The 17,852-nt window shown below is 38.6% G+C and overlaps 1 protein-coding gene across 2 annotated transcripts in view; it reads right to left on the reverse strand.

Annotated features, from left to right (window-relative positions):
* Positions 1-501: 501 nt before the first annotated feature.
* The window catches only part of CEP85L (centrosomal protein 85L), a 131,822-nt gene continuing 114,471 nt past the window's right edge, over positions 502-17,852 (reverse strand). For both annotated transcript variants that reach the window (XM_079299315.1, XM_079299314.1), the window contains exons 5-13: positions 14,103-14,220; positions 11,910-12,086; positions 10,145-10,297; positions 9,703-9,857; positions 8,023-8,140; positions 7,658-7,708; positions 3,868-3,975; positions 3,280-3,493; positions 502-2,238 (exon numbers count right to left, since the gene is read on the reverse strand). In XM_079299315.1, the coding sequence (XP_079155441.1) occupies positions 2,075-2,238; positions 3,280-3,493; positions 3,868-3,975; positions 7,658-7,708; positions 8,023-8,140; positions 9,703-9,857; positions 10,145-10,297; positions 11,910-12,086; positions 14,103-14,220 (1,258 nt within the window). In that variant the 3' untranslated portion in view covers positions 502-2,074. The remainder of the gene's footprint in view (positions 2,239-3,279; positions 3,494-3,867; positions 3,976-7,657; positions 7,709-8,022; positions 8,141-9,702; positions 9,858-10,144; positions 10,298-11,909; positions 12,087-14,102; positions 14,221-17,852) is intronic.

Here is a 17,852-nt window from a genome sequence, read left to right on the forward strand (position 1 = left end):
GTTTTCAGTTTTGCACTAGTATAAAAGTACACCTTTGATGCAGCAGGTGTGTATCAATGTGGAATTAATATTGTTAATGAGCTACTAGAGTAAATTATTCCTTTAGATAACAACCATTGATCTGTTTGCAGTCTAAGTATGCAGATTAGTTCAGAACATCTTTCCCCACTCACAGCAGAATTCATCATATCAATGAGAAGAGCACAATTACACTTCCAACTCCACCTGCATCACACCACTGAGAAGGACAAGGAAGACTTGTGCAAATTATTCCCTGATGGAGAGACTGAAGTGTGCCTACAGAAAGAGCACAGAAATTTAAAATATAATGGCCTTAGTTTTTTCCTTGAAGTACACACTAGGTAATTTCACTTGAGATTTTATCTAGACACTGTTTCAGTGCTCCTAGGAGCCAAATCAGTCAGATTAATCTATCTGATAACACCATGTCGCAGTAATATAAATAGCAACAGTACTTTTTTTTTTTTTTTTTTTTTTCCCCACAAATTAGTCCAAGTCTAGTTTCAGGATAGAGAAAACTGTCAAATAAATAAACTCATACAGCTAAAAACAATTAAACCACTAATTTATAAAAACAACATTAACTGTTAAACAATGAACAGATACCAAAACATCACCAAATCAGAAAACTGAAGATACTCACTTTTGCCATAAAAATGTTAACCTAGAATTAATCTGGTTCAAATTGCTAAGCTTTCCAAGAGATTCCAGCTGTTATCCCCACTCCAGATCAGTTGACTGACTTGCACCTGCAATACTATATAAGTAAGTGATGCACATATTTTTCTTAACAGTGTGATTCAAAAGTGGTTTTGCTCTTTGCAAGTTTTTGTTTCCTTCAGTTAAATACAATTTTCCACCATGCATAACTGTGCAGCTAACTTGCAGTGATGTTCCTGGAAATGTCAGCTGTCCCACAGGAGTTAAACAGCTCTGCCAAGTGACACTCACTGATTTAGCTATGGAACATAGCTTGAAGCATAGCTATGGAGCTTACTATTTTATGTAATTGCTTCCTCCAAAAATGGAGAAATCAATATTTCCCAAACAATGTGGAAAATTTTTCAGCCTCAAGTACTTTATACTGCTAACTGGAAACATTCTGAGCCTTAATTTTGCCAAGGGTCAACCACCCTTTTTGTAGCTGTGGTAAAAATGGCTGAGGTGGTGCACAATCTTATCAGAGGCCTTCAGGAACAAAATACAGCAATATTTTGAAATGGAAAGGACCTAAGGGGAAAAATATGAACAAACACTAAAATACAGTTGTTGATTGGGTTTGTTTTTTTTCTTATAGCCATGGTATATGCTGCAGTTTTGTCTTACAGCTTCTCTGGTTTGTCATAGATTTTGTACTACTGAAACTTCTTACAGCAATGTGAGACTGCTTCAAACAATCTGATACAGCTATATTTTATAGACTTGTTTGCATAAAGGAGTTAAACCTGGAGGTTTTCTGCTCCTGGACAAACAAGGTAGACATCCATTTCTAAAAACATCTTTCTTGTATCCTAATTTTTGACAACTTGGAGGGCAATTACTCTTTGAATACTCCAAAATTGTTCTAATTGCAATTCTCAGAGTGAAGTGCAGTGGCAGAAGCCTCTGGCTTCACCATGTACAGCCAGACATATACATGCATAGGGACTTTGACTCTCTCCCCTAAGATCTGAACTCAGATAATGCCACACAAACCCTCGATGAAGCAAAGGACTGAGTTGTAGCAGCATGGCTGTTCTGAAGCTCTGGTTCCAAAAACTAGGCAAAGTAATAAAATGAGCCCAAATGAAGGAAACAGAGTGTCCAACTGAATCATTCTTCACAGCTTGTTCCTACATTCAGTAGTTTGGAGAACAGATTTCTTGCAGTTTGTACCACTGTTCACACGATGACTGTCCCCTGCACACCAGACTCCCGAGGTCGATTACACACAGCCCTCGGAGATGCATGCCCGGTGCTATTTGCAGCCTTCCCATATGGCTCCTTAATGGAAATGCAAAGACCTGTGACACAGCAGGACCTAGTAAGTCACTTGCTACAGGATGGGGTGTTGTCATTGAGTGATGCAGTTGTCCCCCATGTCCTGAGCATAACGGTCTGACATCATAGTCCTTAACTCATCAATGTCCTTCCGCAGCTGACAAACGTCCGAGAGCTTCTTCGAGAGGGTCTCCGTGCTGTGGTAATTTTCACTCTCTTCAGATGAGCAGCTCAGGGCTGTGAAAAACAACACCCAAGGTTAAAGCTCCAGCAGCTCTGTGAATATTGCAACTCACCTCCATGGAAATAAGAGGCGGGTCACTTTCATTACATTAAACAAATCACTCCTCAGTGTGATGAAAAGTCTACAAAATGTGGTACCATGTGAACTTAAATTCAATTCAGAGCCCAGTGGTGCTTCTCTGAAAGACATGCTTTTTTGTCATCTAGACCTCCAGAAGTCTGATGAATCAGAACAGCAGTGGAAAAAAATGGAGCAGCCATTTTCTAGAGACTTTGAGGGTTTCTATTGTCACTCAGAAAAGAGGTGTGCAGCAGCTCTTGCTGCACAAACACTGTACTTTATCTTTCTACCTTACTGGTGGTTCAGTTCAGCAACCTGTCTACTTGATGAATTCTAATTAACACTCAGAAAACATCAGAATATGATACATTCAGGTCAACAAAACCAGCTTGTTAGAAGGGAAGACCTAACATAAACTTTGACTGGTTTTAGAGCACGCTTCTCATTTCCTGGTTAAATTTAACAGCTTAGTAAATGCTGAAGACTATATAAAAGCACAGGAGACAAGGCTTATTTAAAACATCTGGACACCTCCACTCCCAAACCAGACCTACACATATTCAAACAATAGATGGATATTCATATCACTTGACCCCAAGGGCTTTAAAACAAAAGCACAAGATGTGTTTAGCATCTGTTAACCCTCACACTGACTGCAGTGTGTCTCAGGAAGGACAGACACCTGGCTACACACCTTTCTTTTCTAGAGAAGTAAATATATGGGTCCACAGGAAGAGCCAGCTACCTGCTCTCCTGACTTGGCAAGGACCTGTGTAGTCACATGCACATAGTGGCCCAGAGGACTAAGAGCCCAGCTTTTCCAGAAAGCTCCATGAGTTCATGCACCACTGCTCCATCTGCATAGCAAGGATCACAAGCTTGTCAAGCTGGCAAGTTCAAGGACCACATTAGCTAAACTGTTATTCCTTTGTGTCAAAACATTTATTAAACACTGGAAAGTCAACAGCACTTACATCTGATTCCCAGCAGTAAGGAGAGGTTAGGCTCCTTGCCCTGAGCTCTCTGGGTAAGAATACTGCACAGTGCTTTCAAGTCAAACAAGCAGTGGGACATTTCCTTGAACAACTGGTCTGCTACAGGCATCTTCTCAGATACAGGCTGCCTGGACTGCTCCACCAGCCGCATCTGCTCCTTCAGGCAGGCATTCTCTTCCACCAGTCTTTGGTTCTTTGTGAAAATGGAAAAAGGGGGAAAGTCAGTCTGCAGTCTGCAGCATTCACTGTAGCAGAAAGTTTCAAGCCACAAATAGTACAATTAAAAATAATTAATTTCCAAACATATAATCAATATTTCTTTACCCCTCCAAAGAACAGCATACAAATAGTTTTTACATGGTTATTTCACGTTATCATTATTAACCATCTTCACTCTCTAAGTTCTCACTTCTTGAGGTAGGGGTAGTATGCATTATATATCTGCATGGGAGCCAGGACATTTAAGTATGCAATTAAGCTCATAAAGCCCTACCAAGAGATCTTATAACCATTCTATAAGGTTCTTCTTGGCTCTGGGGGTTGGGTGACCAGTGCTATTTTACTTACTTCAGAGAGAGTTTTATTCAACTGCTCTATATGTCTTTCTTTTTCTTCAAGCTCATTTGTCATCTTCTGAATTACCAGCTTTTCTTGTGAAAGCTTCTCTTGCATAGACTGAAATGAATGAAAACACAGGTTAATGATCTTAAACAACAACAACAAATAAAAAACCTGCTGCAATATGGAATGACCTGCTGTCAATTCACCAGTTTTCAACCACAAAGTTCAAACTGGGAAATCATGAGATACGGCCAAAATAGAATTTTCAGGGTGAATTCAGCATGAGCACAGGTGCCTTTACTCTTGAAAGTACTCATACTTATTCCACTACTTGGCTTTTAAATCTGTAGATCTGTCTTTCCAGGTCATCTGACAAAATTCAGAAAGAAGAATATTCAAGCCATCTTGTCTGAATACTAACAATGAGTAGAGACTATATAAATGCCTGGTGCTTTCAAACAGAAATCTCTTCAGCTGTGACTTGCCACCCTGTAAGATTTAGCAGTACTGATGAGAAGGCAGAAAGTAATTAGAGGCAAGGCAGGCCCAACACTAAATGAAGTTTTTAAAGGCCTGGCTGGTCACAGAAGGTGTTGCAGCATTGATAAAATTTCCCTGCACATTCAGCTCGACACCACACAAATAGTGGGGAGTCAGTACTCTGTCACACTCTTTGCAAAACTGGAAAATGATGGTGCTAACATTTACAGACTTAGTGATCCCTAAAAAACCCCCAACACTTTATTTTCATGTCAGCAGTAAGAATGAGCAGGCAGAACCCATATATGATTACTTGTTTTTCAAAACCATTTTCATACACTTGATCTGCTGCTCTTTTCACCCACAGCATGCCCCTTAAAAGGAAGTGCTAAAGTAACATGTATCCTAAAGATAAGCTCTTTGAGAAAGCAGAACTACATGCTCCAGAGGGAGGAAGGAGGCAAAGGAAACACCCTGGGCCAGGAGAGGGCAGGAAATAACTGCTTCAGGCATTTCCTTTGCGTGCTTGCAGATGAGCAGAACCTGCAGTGATGTTGAATCATTGCCTTTAGTTCTTTAGAAATATTATCTACTGAGAAAAATAGCCATTACTAGGTTGGACTGAAGGACCTTCTAGCTCCATCTGTGGCATACAGATGTTATACTTTGGAAACATGAAGTGAAGAAGGCAATGCAGTTCCAAAAACACCGTCCCAGCTTCCAAATATCTTCCAATTTTAACGACAGATATAGGAGATACTTGGAATTATCTTCCAATTTGATGAAGATCAAGGACCCAACTATGTGCCCCAAATATGACAGATGCATTAGGACTACCACTTACAGGGTTCATGTCAAAACAGACAAAAAAGGTTTGACTGAGCCTTCTGGAATGGGGAAGTGGAAGGGAAGATAACATGAGAAATATTAACCTTTCCCAGTGTATTTTCAGATCTACATGATTTACATGACTCTGCAAACTAAGCAAAAGACAACTTTTAGAATGTTCCAAGCAATTCACATGTTCAGCTCAAGAATTGCTCCATGTAATGGGAACTACTAGAAGTAGAAATCAGTGTTTATTTTTAAAAGATACACCTAAGATCTGTCATTCTCTGTTACCCTCATCCTAAAGCTCAGAAAAAGCACATGTGCTTAACTGCTTGGCTGATCTATAGTGCTAAGATTTCCACGTTTCTCATGGTACTATGAATTCTCCATACTTCACCTTCACTTTTTCCATATGCTTCCTGAAGTTACACTGGTGGCAATATTCCCAACCTGGCACAGATGGGGTTTATTGTGACTGACAAGACTTGACAGATGTACTTTGGGTAACATAGGCATTGTACAATCTGACTTCTACTCTCTTTTTTGTAAAAAAAAAACTTCTACTCTCTTTTTCTGTAAATTTTGTGATATCTTAATTAATCATGTAAATATGAATTTCTTTTTTAAAACACCACTATCATCTACAATTCTTCTCTTTCTAAAGATGCACAATATATGCAGCACACCATCTTGCAAAGACCAACCAAAATTTTAATCCCTCTCACTCAGAACAACAAATCAATGAAGTAAAACCATACAAGGAAGATCAAAATAATATCATCATGATTATGGGCAAATAGAAACTAATACTGCTTTATACAACTGCTGTCTGAAACAGAATTTGTTTTCAGCTTGCAAGTTAAAAACAATGAACTGAAATACATTCTCAAGCATAAGTTTACAGTGTGGCAGAAGATGGGGAATAAAATGAGATCATCTTAGCTGAAGATAAATCGTATCTCTGTACTGATAAGGGATTTCAATTTCTAACGAACTAATTTTTCCAGGTCACAGGTATGGAAGGCCAGGGAGATCAAGGATAGAAAGAAGCTGCTATAGTTTACAAGTAATTTGAGGGCTGACACCATTTTCAAATCTTATTTTCTGTGCTTATATAAAATACCTCAAGAGGCAAAGTAAGAAAAAGTCCTGGAGAACAGAACAGTGCTCTATTCACAGACAGTCACAACTATTCAGCATTTTCCAGTCCAGCTCCCTAAAGTCATGTCAGGCTAAGCACACAAATCACTGAAGATCACTGGTCTCAAGATAAAGGTGATGGTGAGAAAAAGACCAGAAAGTTTAGGAAACATGGAACAATTTAGGCTGATGATAATACACTTCACAAGTTGTATGTATCTCTGATAAGCACAACATATATATGGTGTGTATATATATATACACACATATATATGTAAATAATCTTAACTACAAAAAGGGACAGAGAACCTCAAAAAGGTTATGAAATTCAAGCTGAACTTCTTTTTAATTATATAAGACCTGAAAAAAACATTTGTCTGTATCACAATTTTTGCATATACCAGTCTGTTCCACGCAAACATCTCAGTTTGATAAAAAGTCTTCTTCAAACCTTGAGAAGCTAAGTAAGCAAATTTCCTTTTCAGTTAACATAGGTTCATGTTGGAACTTAAATTCTCCTACTGCTTCTCTACAGATATATTTCATAGGCTGCAACCTAATCAAACAAATACATGGTTTTTGACAGGAATGAGGCCTCCTATTTACCATGGCAGAAAAAGGAAGCAATTTAACGATGGGAGACAACTTTCAATAGACAAATGACATTCTAGAAGAGGAATGTGGAAACTAGACTTTGGCTTCAGTACTTTCTGAAAACAGATGTTTGGGTTTTTTTAAATGCTGAGCTTTTTCTATGGCAAGCAATACCTTCCTGTCTAAAAGCTGTATAACATTTCTTTTTGTCAAACAGTTGTACACTGAGTAAACTTCAACACTCAGTTAATCAGATCTATAGAGCTGCAGCTGACTCCTAGCTGACAACCTCTGCTGTCTAGAAATATCTTTGGCTGCAAGCTGGGTGCCCAAGATCCACCAAGACAGTTAAGGGATCTAAGTGTCAGAAACCAGTTGAACAGGGAAAGTAGGATGATTTAGAAAGGCATCTGTCTCTTCTAACAAACTGAATAATGAAGCCCCTAAGCAACATTGCTTTTGTACTTTGGATAATGCACTAGACCAGCAGAACAAGGATGTGACAAACTAACAGTTTTTTACTTTTTGATGAGTACCAGTGAAGTGCTAAACCACAGAGACATAACAACTACACTATGAGCCTGCAAAAGAACATGGGTTGACTATAGTCCATCTATAAGATTAAGTTTTTGTTATTTCTCCCTTTGACTCTTATTCAGAAAGATAAAATAATGAAATTCAACTTTAGTAATGTTATTCTTATGAACTAAAAATACACACAGTGAACAACAGAATATATGCTCTTCCTTACCTGCATGTCCAAAATCAGTCCAGTTATCTGATTTTGTTGATTGTCTATGACCTAGAATATAAAATTAAGCAATTTAGAAGGCTTGAATCTCTTCAGATCGTTGTCCAAAAATCAGCCTACAGGTGTGTAGACAGATTCTAAATAGCATATTTAAAAATGCAAATGACAAAACAGTTCAACTTTGGCAAAACACAAAACTCATGCAAAATCAATGTTCTCAACAGAGATAGGCAGGTCTTGAAAAGTCATCTGAATTAGCAACAAATATGTAATTCTTTAGTGAAATATTTATTTCTAAATTTAAAGAAAAAGAAGAGTAGGACTTAAGGTTAAAGAAGCCACCAGCAGATTATTAGCAGACTAACCTTACTGGCCTTCTCATTCTTCTCTCTGAGACATTCATTCTCACTCTGAAGCTGTTTTGTGTCCAACATAGGAAGCCGGATACCATCTTCCAGGCATTTTTCTACTTTCTGTTGTAAACTGCCATTCAACATGAGAGAAAGATTAAGTGGGCTAATAGAAACCAGAGGGATGTGTGTTCTAGGAAGAAATTAGAAACTTGCATCCTGCCAACCAGAACTGTAAAACTGTACCTAGCAGAATCCAGCCTTATGAAAGAGCATGTAATTAATGCATCAACAGTGCATGAATGATGCAAAAACTCTAAACGACTCAAGTTGCCATGGCACTGTTGAGGCCAGATTCATGCAGATGAACACAGGTTTTATCTGCCATACTCTGTGCTGAGCTGCCCAACAGGCACAGCTCCAGCAGTACTGTGTAGGAAGAGAGGGCAGAGAGCAGCAAAGCAAAGCTTTGTGGTGCTCACAGCTGCTCTGTGCTACTGGGGGAGGCAAAACATAGATCACAGGCATCTGTGAACGTTCACAGCTTTGGGAGCTTTTAAATCAGATTGTCTCACTGAGGCACATGCAACATGGGAGTCCAGAATCAGAGGCTATGCCCAGTGCTGGTGGCCCATCTGTCACACCCTCTGTGATTCCTAATGCGGAGCCCAAGGCCACTCCTGCCAGGAATGCTCCCACACAAGGGCATGGCCTGCAGACCTTCCATTGCTCAGCTCAACCCAAATGTGTAGCTACAGCCTCTGTCTGCTCACCTTCTCTCAGAAAGGAAACACACTTAGTGCTAATCTTGCTGTCTAATTTAGAAACCAGAGGTCACCCCAACTATTTGTAGGCTTTCAGAAAAGGCAGAATGATTCCCCTCTAGATTATGAGAGCACCAAGGCCTTCCATTGGTAAGATGGAAACAATGTGTCAACAATTTGGTTGGGAAGGTGTCCCAGCCAGCTCGCTTTCATCATGGAAACCTTTCAGACTCCTGTGGCATGCACTTTTACCCAGCAGAGGGGCAACTAAGGGCAGGAACATCCACAGATACTTAAAACTGATTCTGCCCCGCTTCCCTCTTCTCTTTAATTAACAAAAATAAATTGTTTACATAGGTTCCCCTGATCTAAAATAGAACATAGTAACAAGCTCTCCATGTCTCACCTGGATATTCTTAGATAGCTGTCCCATTTGTTTTTTCATACTTAGGCAAGTTCACTGACAACATATTAGCTACAACTAAATTTCCTTGCAAATATCTGCACCCTCAATGAAAAGGTAAGTCATAGCTGGAATTTATTGAAATCTTTAACCCTTCCCTGATATACCCATCAGCTAATATCTAGTTTTTCCACAGCTCATGACAAGATCAGTTATTAAATAGCCCCACTGACAGCTTCTATACAATGCTCCTTTGCCACACAAGTTTGTTCCATCCTCTATCTGCCAACAGGCTGTGATGCCATTGCTGGAGTGCCCCACATCCTTAAAGACAGATAGCAAAGAATGCCCTATGCTCACTCTTCTCTGTGGCATTAATTACAACTTGCCACAAAGCAAGTTGCAAAACCCTTACCATAAAAAAATCATTAGCACTGTCATAAATTAAGGCATTAAATAGCATTAGATCTTGACATCAGGAAGGGAAGCACACTCATTACAGGGCACAGCCTGAGGTGCTGCTCATACCTCTGCACTGTTGTGACCAGCTCTTTTTCTTTCTTCTTCTGAGATGCCAGCTGTAATTCTCTCTCTCTGCACTGCGACCGGGCCTCTCCGAGCTTCTTTTCCAACTCAGCCATGCTTTCTTGAAGTTGCTTGTTCTTCTCTTCTAGAATTTGTAGCTAACACAAGGTTCCATCAGTCAGACACAGTGTCACACCAGCAGAAGGTCTTGTATCAGACCATAGCCTTGCAGTGACCTGCTGCATAGTTTCACACTCGTGTCACTTATCTGACTGTGAGAAATCCTAATACCTACAGTGCTTTCTAAAAGACTGAAATACTTCTGTTTCTAAATGATAGGTTGAAAAAAGAGAGATTTTGAAACAGTAAAATATTTGAGAACAGATATTAAGGAGCTTACTTATATATTTTTTTTAAAATATAAAACAAATCCCCTTCACCTTACCTGTTTAGTCTGGCCCTCTATATCATCCAGTGTTGGAAGGTCAGCCAGGTATTTTTCTAAGGTTTCAATTCTTCTTTGCTTTTCTTTGTTTTGCTCAGCCTCTTTCTGGCATTTCTTTTTCAGGCTATTAATATATCGGTCTCTAGTTTTAAGCTAGAAGGAAGAAAGAGTACATGCTTTATGGTAACAGTAAAAAACAAGCCTGCATTGGAAGCACAGCCTGTTAACTCTCCAAGAATTGTACTCTCAGCCGCATGAAAGCATTGGCTAATAGCAGGAAACAAAAATTATTAATCCCAACAGCTTCAAATTATATGCCTACATGTGTCTTCAAACCACAGCTGCTTCACCTCTGCCCAGAGCAATCCATGTGCCTTATGAACTGAAAACACAAACAGTTCAACACCTAACATACTATTAATTCTGTCACCCACTGAGATGTTCCTATGTAACAAATAATCAGAATATATTTTACTTCCTCTGAACTAGGAAAAAAACCATGAGGACCAAGAACCTAGTCTACCAAAAATGGAAGCCAAAACCCTGATCTGATGCAGTCTGACAATTACATCAGAGGACATCAGATCAGAAAAGTTGATTTCTTAAATATCTTTTCTACAGGCACCTTAATTTTCCGTAAGCCTGGAAAAGACTTTTTGCATTATGTTACATTTGTTTGTATTCCTGGTACTTCTTTTAGTTTATTATCTAGTTAAAAAAAGTGGAAAGAAAGGCAGAAAAAAAGAGTATTTTCCCCTGTCCATTCCTGCCCTCTCTCCTTGAGAGCTTTTTGCTCAGTGCACAGAATGGACAGGTGTTAAGGGGCAAATCAGGACTGTGCAGTGAAAACTAGGGTCCAACCTACAGACCATGCAGCTAACAGAAGCACTGCTGCACAGGTCCCCACCACTGCCACTGTCTGGAAGAATCCAGGCAGGAAAAGCTCACAAAGGAGGAAGCAGCAGTATCCAATTTCTGCCCTTCCTGCCTCATTGAAAAGCATACTGAGGGTTCACAGGAAATGGTAAGGCAGAATTTTGAGACGAATTATGCATTGTTCTTTGTACCTGACACTTCATTGTATCACATTGCTTGTATCCCTTGAACCTGATATAACTTAAATTAAGCCCAGTAATTAAAGAAGATGAGGCAACAGTGACAATGTATCTCCATAACATTAATTAGGAACCCCTTGGTCAATGGCACATTCCTGCTTGCAATAAAGGAAGGTTGTGAGTACATTCAAAACTGCCCCTGGGAATTCCTTAAGCCCGGAAAGAAACCCTTTGTCGAAACTGTTCCAAGAACACAGCTATCTTTGTCTCAGACTCAAATCCACTCTGCACATCCTAAGAAAGCTACAAGAGAATCACTCCTGCTAAACAGGCATAAACAGACTGGTAAGTGCATTTCAAAACTTTTAGGGACCATGCTAAAAGTAAGGATTTAATTTTCACAACCTCTGTTTTTAAATGATACTTTAATTAAACACTACAAGCTACAAAAATGAGCGGCTTTTTTTTTTTTTTTTCCCAAGGCTTAACTGGTACCTGATTAAAACTGTTACTACGATTACCATTTTACCTAGTATCACTTTGTAGGATATATCCCCTGCAAGTCCAGATTTATCCATTACCTGAAATCATTACTCTTCTTTTTCTATCATGGATAGTTTAGTGACCTTTGAAAATAACTCAGACACCCATATACCAAGTTGCTGCTGAAACAGTGAGAAAAAGAAATATGAAACAGGAAAGACACTTACTTTCTCCTCCATCTTCTTTTTCTCCTCGCTAGATTTGTTTGAAAGTTGTTTCACAATTTCACTGAGTTGCAATTCCTTGCTCTCGGCTGCTGCAATCTTTCGCTCAAGTTCCTCGAGGTGGGATGCTGATCTTTCTGAAATGTGAGGTTGCAGTGGTGTGCTCTCATACTGTGGCTGCTTATGAAAAGAAACAAAATAATCACACAAATGAACACACACACCGCTGTACACTTGAACTGCAGAGCAGAAAACAGTCCTGCATTTTTTTTAGCTGTCAGGAAGGGTGGGGTTTCAAACGTTGAAATACATGGCAACAGCATGTGTTTCAGGGATTTGAAGCAAAAAGACAAAGAAGCTGGACACCTTTACACTCATAACAAATGCACAAGAATATTGTGTGGCCACTTTCCCCCTCAGATTTATAGAACATGTGTGATCCCAAAATAAATCCCTAAAAATGCAGACAAAAAGCATTTTCAAAACAAATCACTACCACTGCCTTATCATACCATCTCCTGGGAAGAAAAACACTGAAATTGCTATGAATATACTGAAGTAAGAGACACTTCAATCTCAAGACCCTCCTAAAGTAGAACACCAGTACTAGTCAAAGCTTGGAGCTATCACTCCTGGGTGCAGGAACAAGACTGAGACTACAGCTACAGTCAGAAGGCAGGTCTGCTATCTTTTATTCTGTATACCAAAACTTCCATTTCCACTGCCCAAACAAAAACAAAATGGAAGTTGGCTACATGTGGGATGAAAAAGGAGATGCATGCCATTAGGCTTTCTGTTTCAAGATTATTTTAGTAACATAAATTGGTTATCATTAAAAATACTGTTTGCATAATTTCTTCAAGTAATGACATTCCTTCAGCAAAGTATTAACAGATTAAAACCTTCATTAAACTAGATTTGCTTTTATAAATTCATCTTATAGAAGGCTAGCAGAAACCTAAATACAAATCAAGCAGAAACACATTATAAACTTCCCAATTTCTTTAAATTATGAAAGAGGAATGCACCTGCTGCTTTATTTGAAGCATAAGATACTAAGATTTGTGCACTAAAATTTCAGGTTCTGCAATATTGTTTCCTTTGTTTGTCTGGGTTTTTTGTTTGCATCTTCTCTCCTGCCCCCCACTCCCCCCCAAAAAAATTTCTTAACCTAGATAGATTTTAAAGTATGTTGTAAAATAAGATCTGTAAGCAACAAAAACCTAGACATTCCTAGATGTCTCAAAAAGTCTCTGTATACCTAACTTTGCACTGAGGCTCCACCTGAATTTCTCTGCTGTCACACAAACCACAGTCTCACCTGATGTACAGCTGTGTTACTCCAAGTACACAAATAATGCCACGCTGAAGTACCCTAGCTGAGATCCTAGTGCAGTGTTTGTGAAAGAAAAAGACAACATAATAAAAGAGGAACAGAAAAGCTATTTCTCTGCATATCTGTCTTTAACAATCCCTTGCTGCATTGACTTTCAGATATACTGAGGCCTGGAGATGGAATTTGTGTGCTGTAAGTAGCCATAGTTCACTGAGAAATGCACTGATCTGCATTTCTCAGATGACCTTTGCTACCTCATCCTTATGCTACTTGATACCTGTGCTAGGTAGATGAAAATTAGGACAACTATACTCAAAATACCACCAGACATTCCATTGCAGACTAAATGCTCCCTAGGAGTACTAGCCCATGTCCTTTTCAGGTGTCTTGTCAAAAGGTATTCATTCCACCAGTCTGTCTGCCTTCTCATATCTCCTCCATCTATTCTATCCATAAAATCTAACCATCTAACCAGAAGGGCAATACCTCCTCCTCTTCAGAAAATCTCTCATTAGTTATTTTTGGATACTCTTCTATCAAACTATTTTTTCTCCCAGTAGAACTACCATACATGCATGCTATTAAACTCTTATAGTGTCACAACCCCTCACTGCTATTTCATTTTTATCAGACCAGCAAGTATATACAAGATTTTAACAAAACTTAGAAATCTGCAAATATAAGGTAAACTACAACACGTAGAAGATCTTCTCTACACAATACACAACTATGCAATTACACAGCCATCAATAATCACAAAAGCTCTACACTCTGGCCTGCAGAAAATTGTGAAAAGGCTTTTAGGTGCCAGATATACCGGGCAGTGGGAAGGTTTGCTGAAAGAAAAGTATTCATCCCACCTGTAAGTTAGTCAGGTATGCATCTTCGCAGTTCACAAGATGGCTCAGTCTTGCATGTTGAGCTCGTATTTCATTCTCCCTTATCTTCTGATGCAAATTGTTTATTTGCTGATTTTGCCTGTAATACACAAATTTAATTCAGAAAAAAAAGAGAATGGAACAGAGATTAAAAACCAGAGATCTTAAGACTCATACTGAAGAACAATTAACATTAACAATTCACGATTAACACTGAATTGTAAATACAACTGTATTCAACTATCCACGATCAACACTAGCTGTGGGCTTTTCCCACTGCAGTCAGACTACAACTGTAGAAATACTATTTGAAAACTATCCATTTTGTGTGGGTTGAGGGAGGTTTCTGTTGCCATCTGCTGCTAGGGTTGGAAGTATAAGCAGAGAAAAGCATACAGAAAGCAGAACAAACCAAAGTAAAATGGCACCTTCATTTCACTTGGATTTCTGCATGGCCCCTCTCTTTACCAGAGCTTACTTCTGACAAAAGCTAAAGAGATTTACAAATCAAGGGGAACAGAAAAAAACTTAAAAAGAAAAGGCCATTATATAAGATAGTCAGGAAAACTTTCCTGCAAGGTCTTGCTTTTTACTTTGCTTAAGACTTTCTCAATCAACTGCTTTACATAAGATGTACCTTCCCCTAGGGTAAAATACTGCACTAAAACAAGTACCATGCATCAACTGCTTGGTCAGTGTACAGCAGAAACAGTATCAGGAGTGTACCATTATTTAATTATAACACAAACCATATCACTGTAAATCATGACTGCATTTGAACTAGGCAAAACTGCAGGGCAAACACCTGCCAGGTCTCTGCCCCAGCCCAAGTCACATCCCCATGAGGTGTACAGTAACTCTCCATGGAGCAACAGGCACCTCAAAACCTGACCCCAGGGTGGAGCTGTCAGCAACCACCAGAAATACACAGAGACCTTCTCAATAAACTTAAAACCAATTTTGTGCACTCTATAAATTTTCACTTTTCCTTCTTTTTTCATCCTAGGATATATTTGTATGCAAGCATGCCATTTTTTTGTCACAGTTTCACCTTTAAGCGTAGAGCATGACTGTCTTTTCTGAGAACAATGACACTGAACTCAGGTGACTAAACCCAATCTTAACAGAAGTTAAACAGCAAATACAGGTTAACTTCAAGGGAAAAGACCTGCCTGTGCACACACTGGAAAAGCAAATCCTGTGAAGTGTATAGAAAAACATCAAAACCTGTTGCTTTTTTTTTTTTTTTTAATTTGGAAGGGTTGTGTTTAGGAAGAGCATTTTGGAAACATCAGCACATGTACACAAAATATGCATTCTATAATCTATAAACTAACACGAAATTTGTATTAGTTGAAAAGATGCCAACTGCAAATTTTAATAGCATGCCAAAGGCCAGTTGAAAGGATCATTTTAGCTTACTGACATTCTTCTAGCTAGTCATCAGCCAACTGTACCATATTATTTGGTTTACAAGAGGAATATCGCATTTTTTAAATGTTGAATATAGTAGAAGGTACACATTTCTCAGCTAGGTGTATTAAAGAAGACATGATGAGAACATGGCTTTTTTCTGTTTCTCCATATTCATATCTATAAAGAACAGCAATGAATGCAAAACCAGTATATAAATTGCCATTTGTTGGTACCTTAGAACAATTTATTCAACTTGAATGAATAAGGAGAGAGCAAGTGAATGTATTTATGTGACTCCATAGCAAGTCCTGAAATATTTTCTATCAGCACAAGTAATTTTGAGGGTTCCCTGCTCCCTCTACTATCTAGACTGAACAAGTTTGTATGGACAGTGGAATAAGGAATGTGGGACATTGGATGACTATGTACAATTCTGGATGTCATCTGTAAAATGGCACTACAAACAAAAAGCTTCCAACTTATTTTGGAAGATTAGGTAGAGGAATATGCTCTTAACTTGTAAGAGACCTTATAAAAGCCCAAGATTTGTATAATCATATGAGAAAATATGAAATCTTGATGACTTCTGTGCATACCTGGTCACAGAGAATAAAATTATTTAGTATGAGTTATCCAAACCTAAGAACTGAAGCAAATTTTCGCTTTTTTATCACCTTATTACTCCTAGACAGATCTATTGAAATTTCATTGTTTTAAAATTATGTATTTTAAAATTTTTTATCCACTTATCACACACTCATTGAATGCACTGTATGATTTTCTATTTATGGCTGATTGTAATTTAGCCTTCCTTCTCAGGCAGGATTTCAAGAGTCTGAACACTACAGCCTGGAGAATATGTTTTAAAATATTTTTTAACTACCATTGTAGTTTGAACTACATTATCGTATTTCCTTTCCTAATCCTTTCCTTACCCTATCAAACCCCTACTGGAAAAAAGGTGAGACAAGTTAATTAGAAATGAGACAAAACACAGAGTTTAACTAGCTTTCTTTTTTTCACTCTGCAAAGCATGAAACTCTCCATCCTTATATAACCTTGCCAACAAAACACACTCTAGAAATGTTTCAAGTTCAATTGTCTCAAAAACACACGCTGCCTTTTACAGTGGGAACACTGTCCTCAGAAGCCTCCCTATTACCAACCTGTCAGCCTAGCACTTAAAAAACAAAACCAAATACAATCAGCCTTTAGCACTTAGGTGGCTCCAAGTTTCTGTGATGGTCCCCAACCTTTAGTGCTTCCAGAAGCCATCTGAGTACAAGTGGGCACAGGCTGTGTGGCCTGAGCTCAGGGCATGGGGGAATCTGACAGGGATCCAGCCTTCAGTGCACAGAAACCAGACCCCATCCACATCCAGGTTCAGTGGAAGTACTGAACCTAGGTACCATGGAAACTGCTTTCCTTCACAACATCCTTATTTTCTTTCCTCTAAGTGAGTCTTAGAATTTTATGTTGACAGCAGAGTTACTGGTGTACTGTGTGAGTGTCATGGCACTTTTCACATGGTTTTGTTCAGCCCCTTTGTCCAAATCCAAAAACCACTATTTTACTTAAAGTATCTGTCTTGTTACATCCCTTCCCCTTACACTCACACTGAAGTAGAAGAAAACAGGAGGCAATACCCTGATCCAAAGTCATCAACCAACCAAAGGGACTCAGAGCTGAGAATTTTGTTTAAGAAGAAAATAAGTAAAAGTTTAAAAATTAATAGAAATCAGAAAAAGCAGGAATAAAACTCAACCTTTTGGAAGGGACATTTCAGTGTTCCTTATTTAAACTTATCTTCCAGAAGGAAATGGCATTCAAAGATGCATAAACTGTAAATATTGTATCCAACCAATTAATACAAACATGAGACTAGTAACACTGTTTTCACACATATGTTTTTGACACATATCTTTCCAGCTGTCCCTCAAGGTATAATATTATTTCCAGAAACAGGCAGGGGTGGTAGTGCAGAAACAAACAGACAAAAAAAGAAAAAAAAAAAGAATGCAAATTTCTTAAGGTAGGAAAAGACCACAGGACCACAGAAGACTGCGGCAGTTACCCATAGAAGAGTTCTGCACTGGAGATCATCTTGTCCTTTTCTTCAGGTATGATTTAAAGGTTTGCTTTTTTTTTCTTTACAAGCTACCTGCTTGCTATATTTTCTTTTTTTTTTTTTTAATTTCACTGATACACTGGACTATGCCTTTTCACCCCCTTTTTTGAACCTCCAGCTTTAATTTGTAAATAACCTGAGTTTAAAACCTCCCTGTGCTTCTCACAGGTACATTCTTTCCGAGGGAG

Source organism: Erithacus rubecula, assembly GCF_903797595.1.
Source record: "Erithacus rubecula genome assembly, chromosome: 2".
In the NCBI taxonomy this organism is placed as follows: domain Eukaryota; kingdom Metazoa; phylum Chordata; class Aves; order Passeriformes; family Muscicapidae; genus Erithacus; species Erithacus rubecula.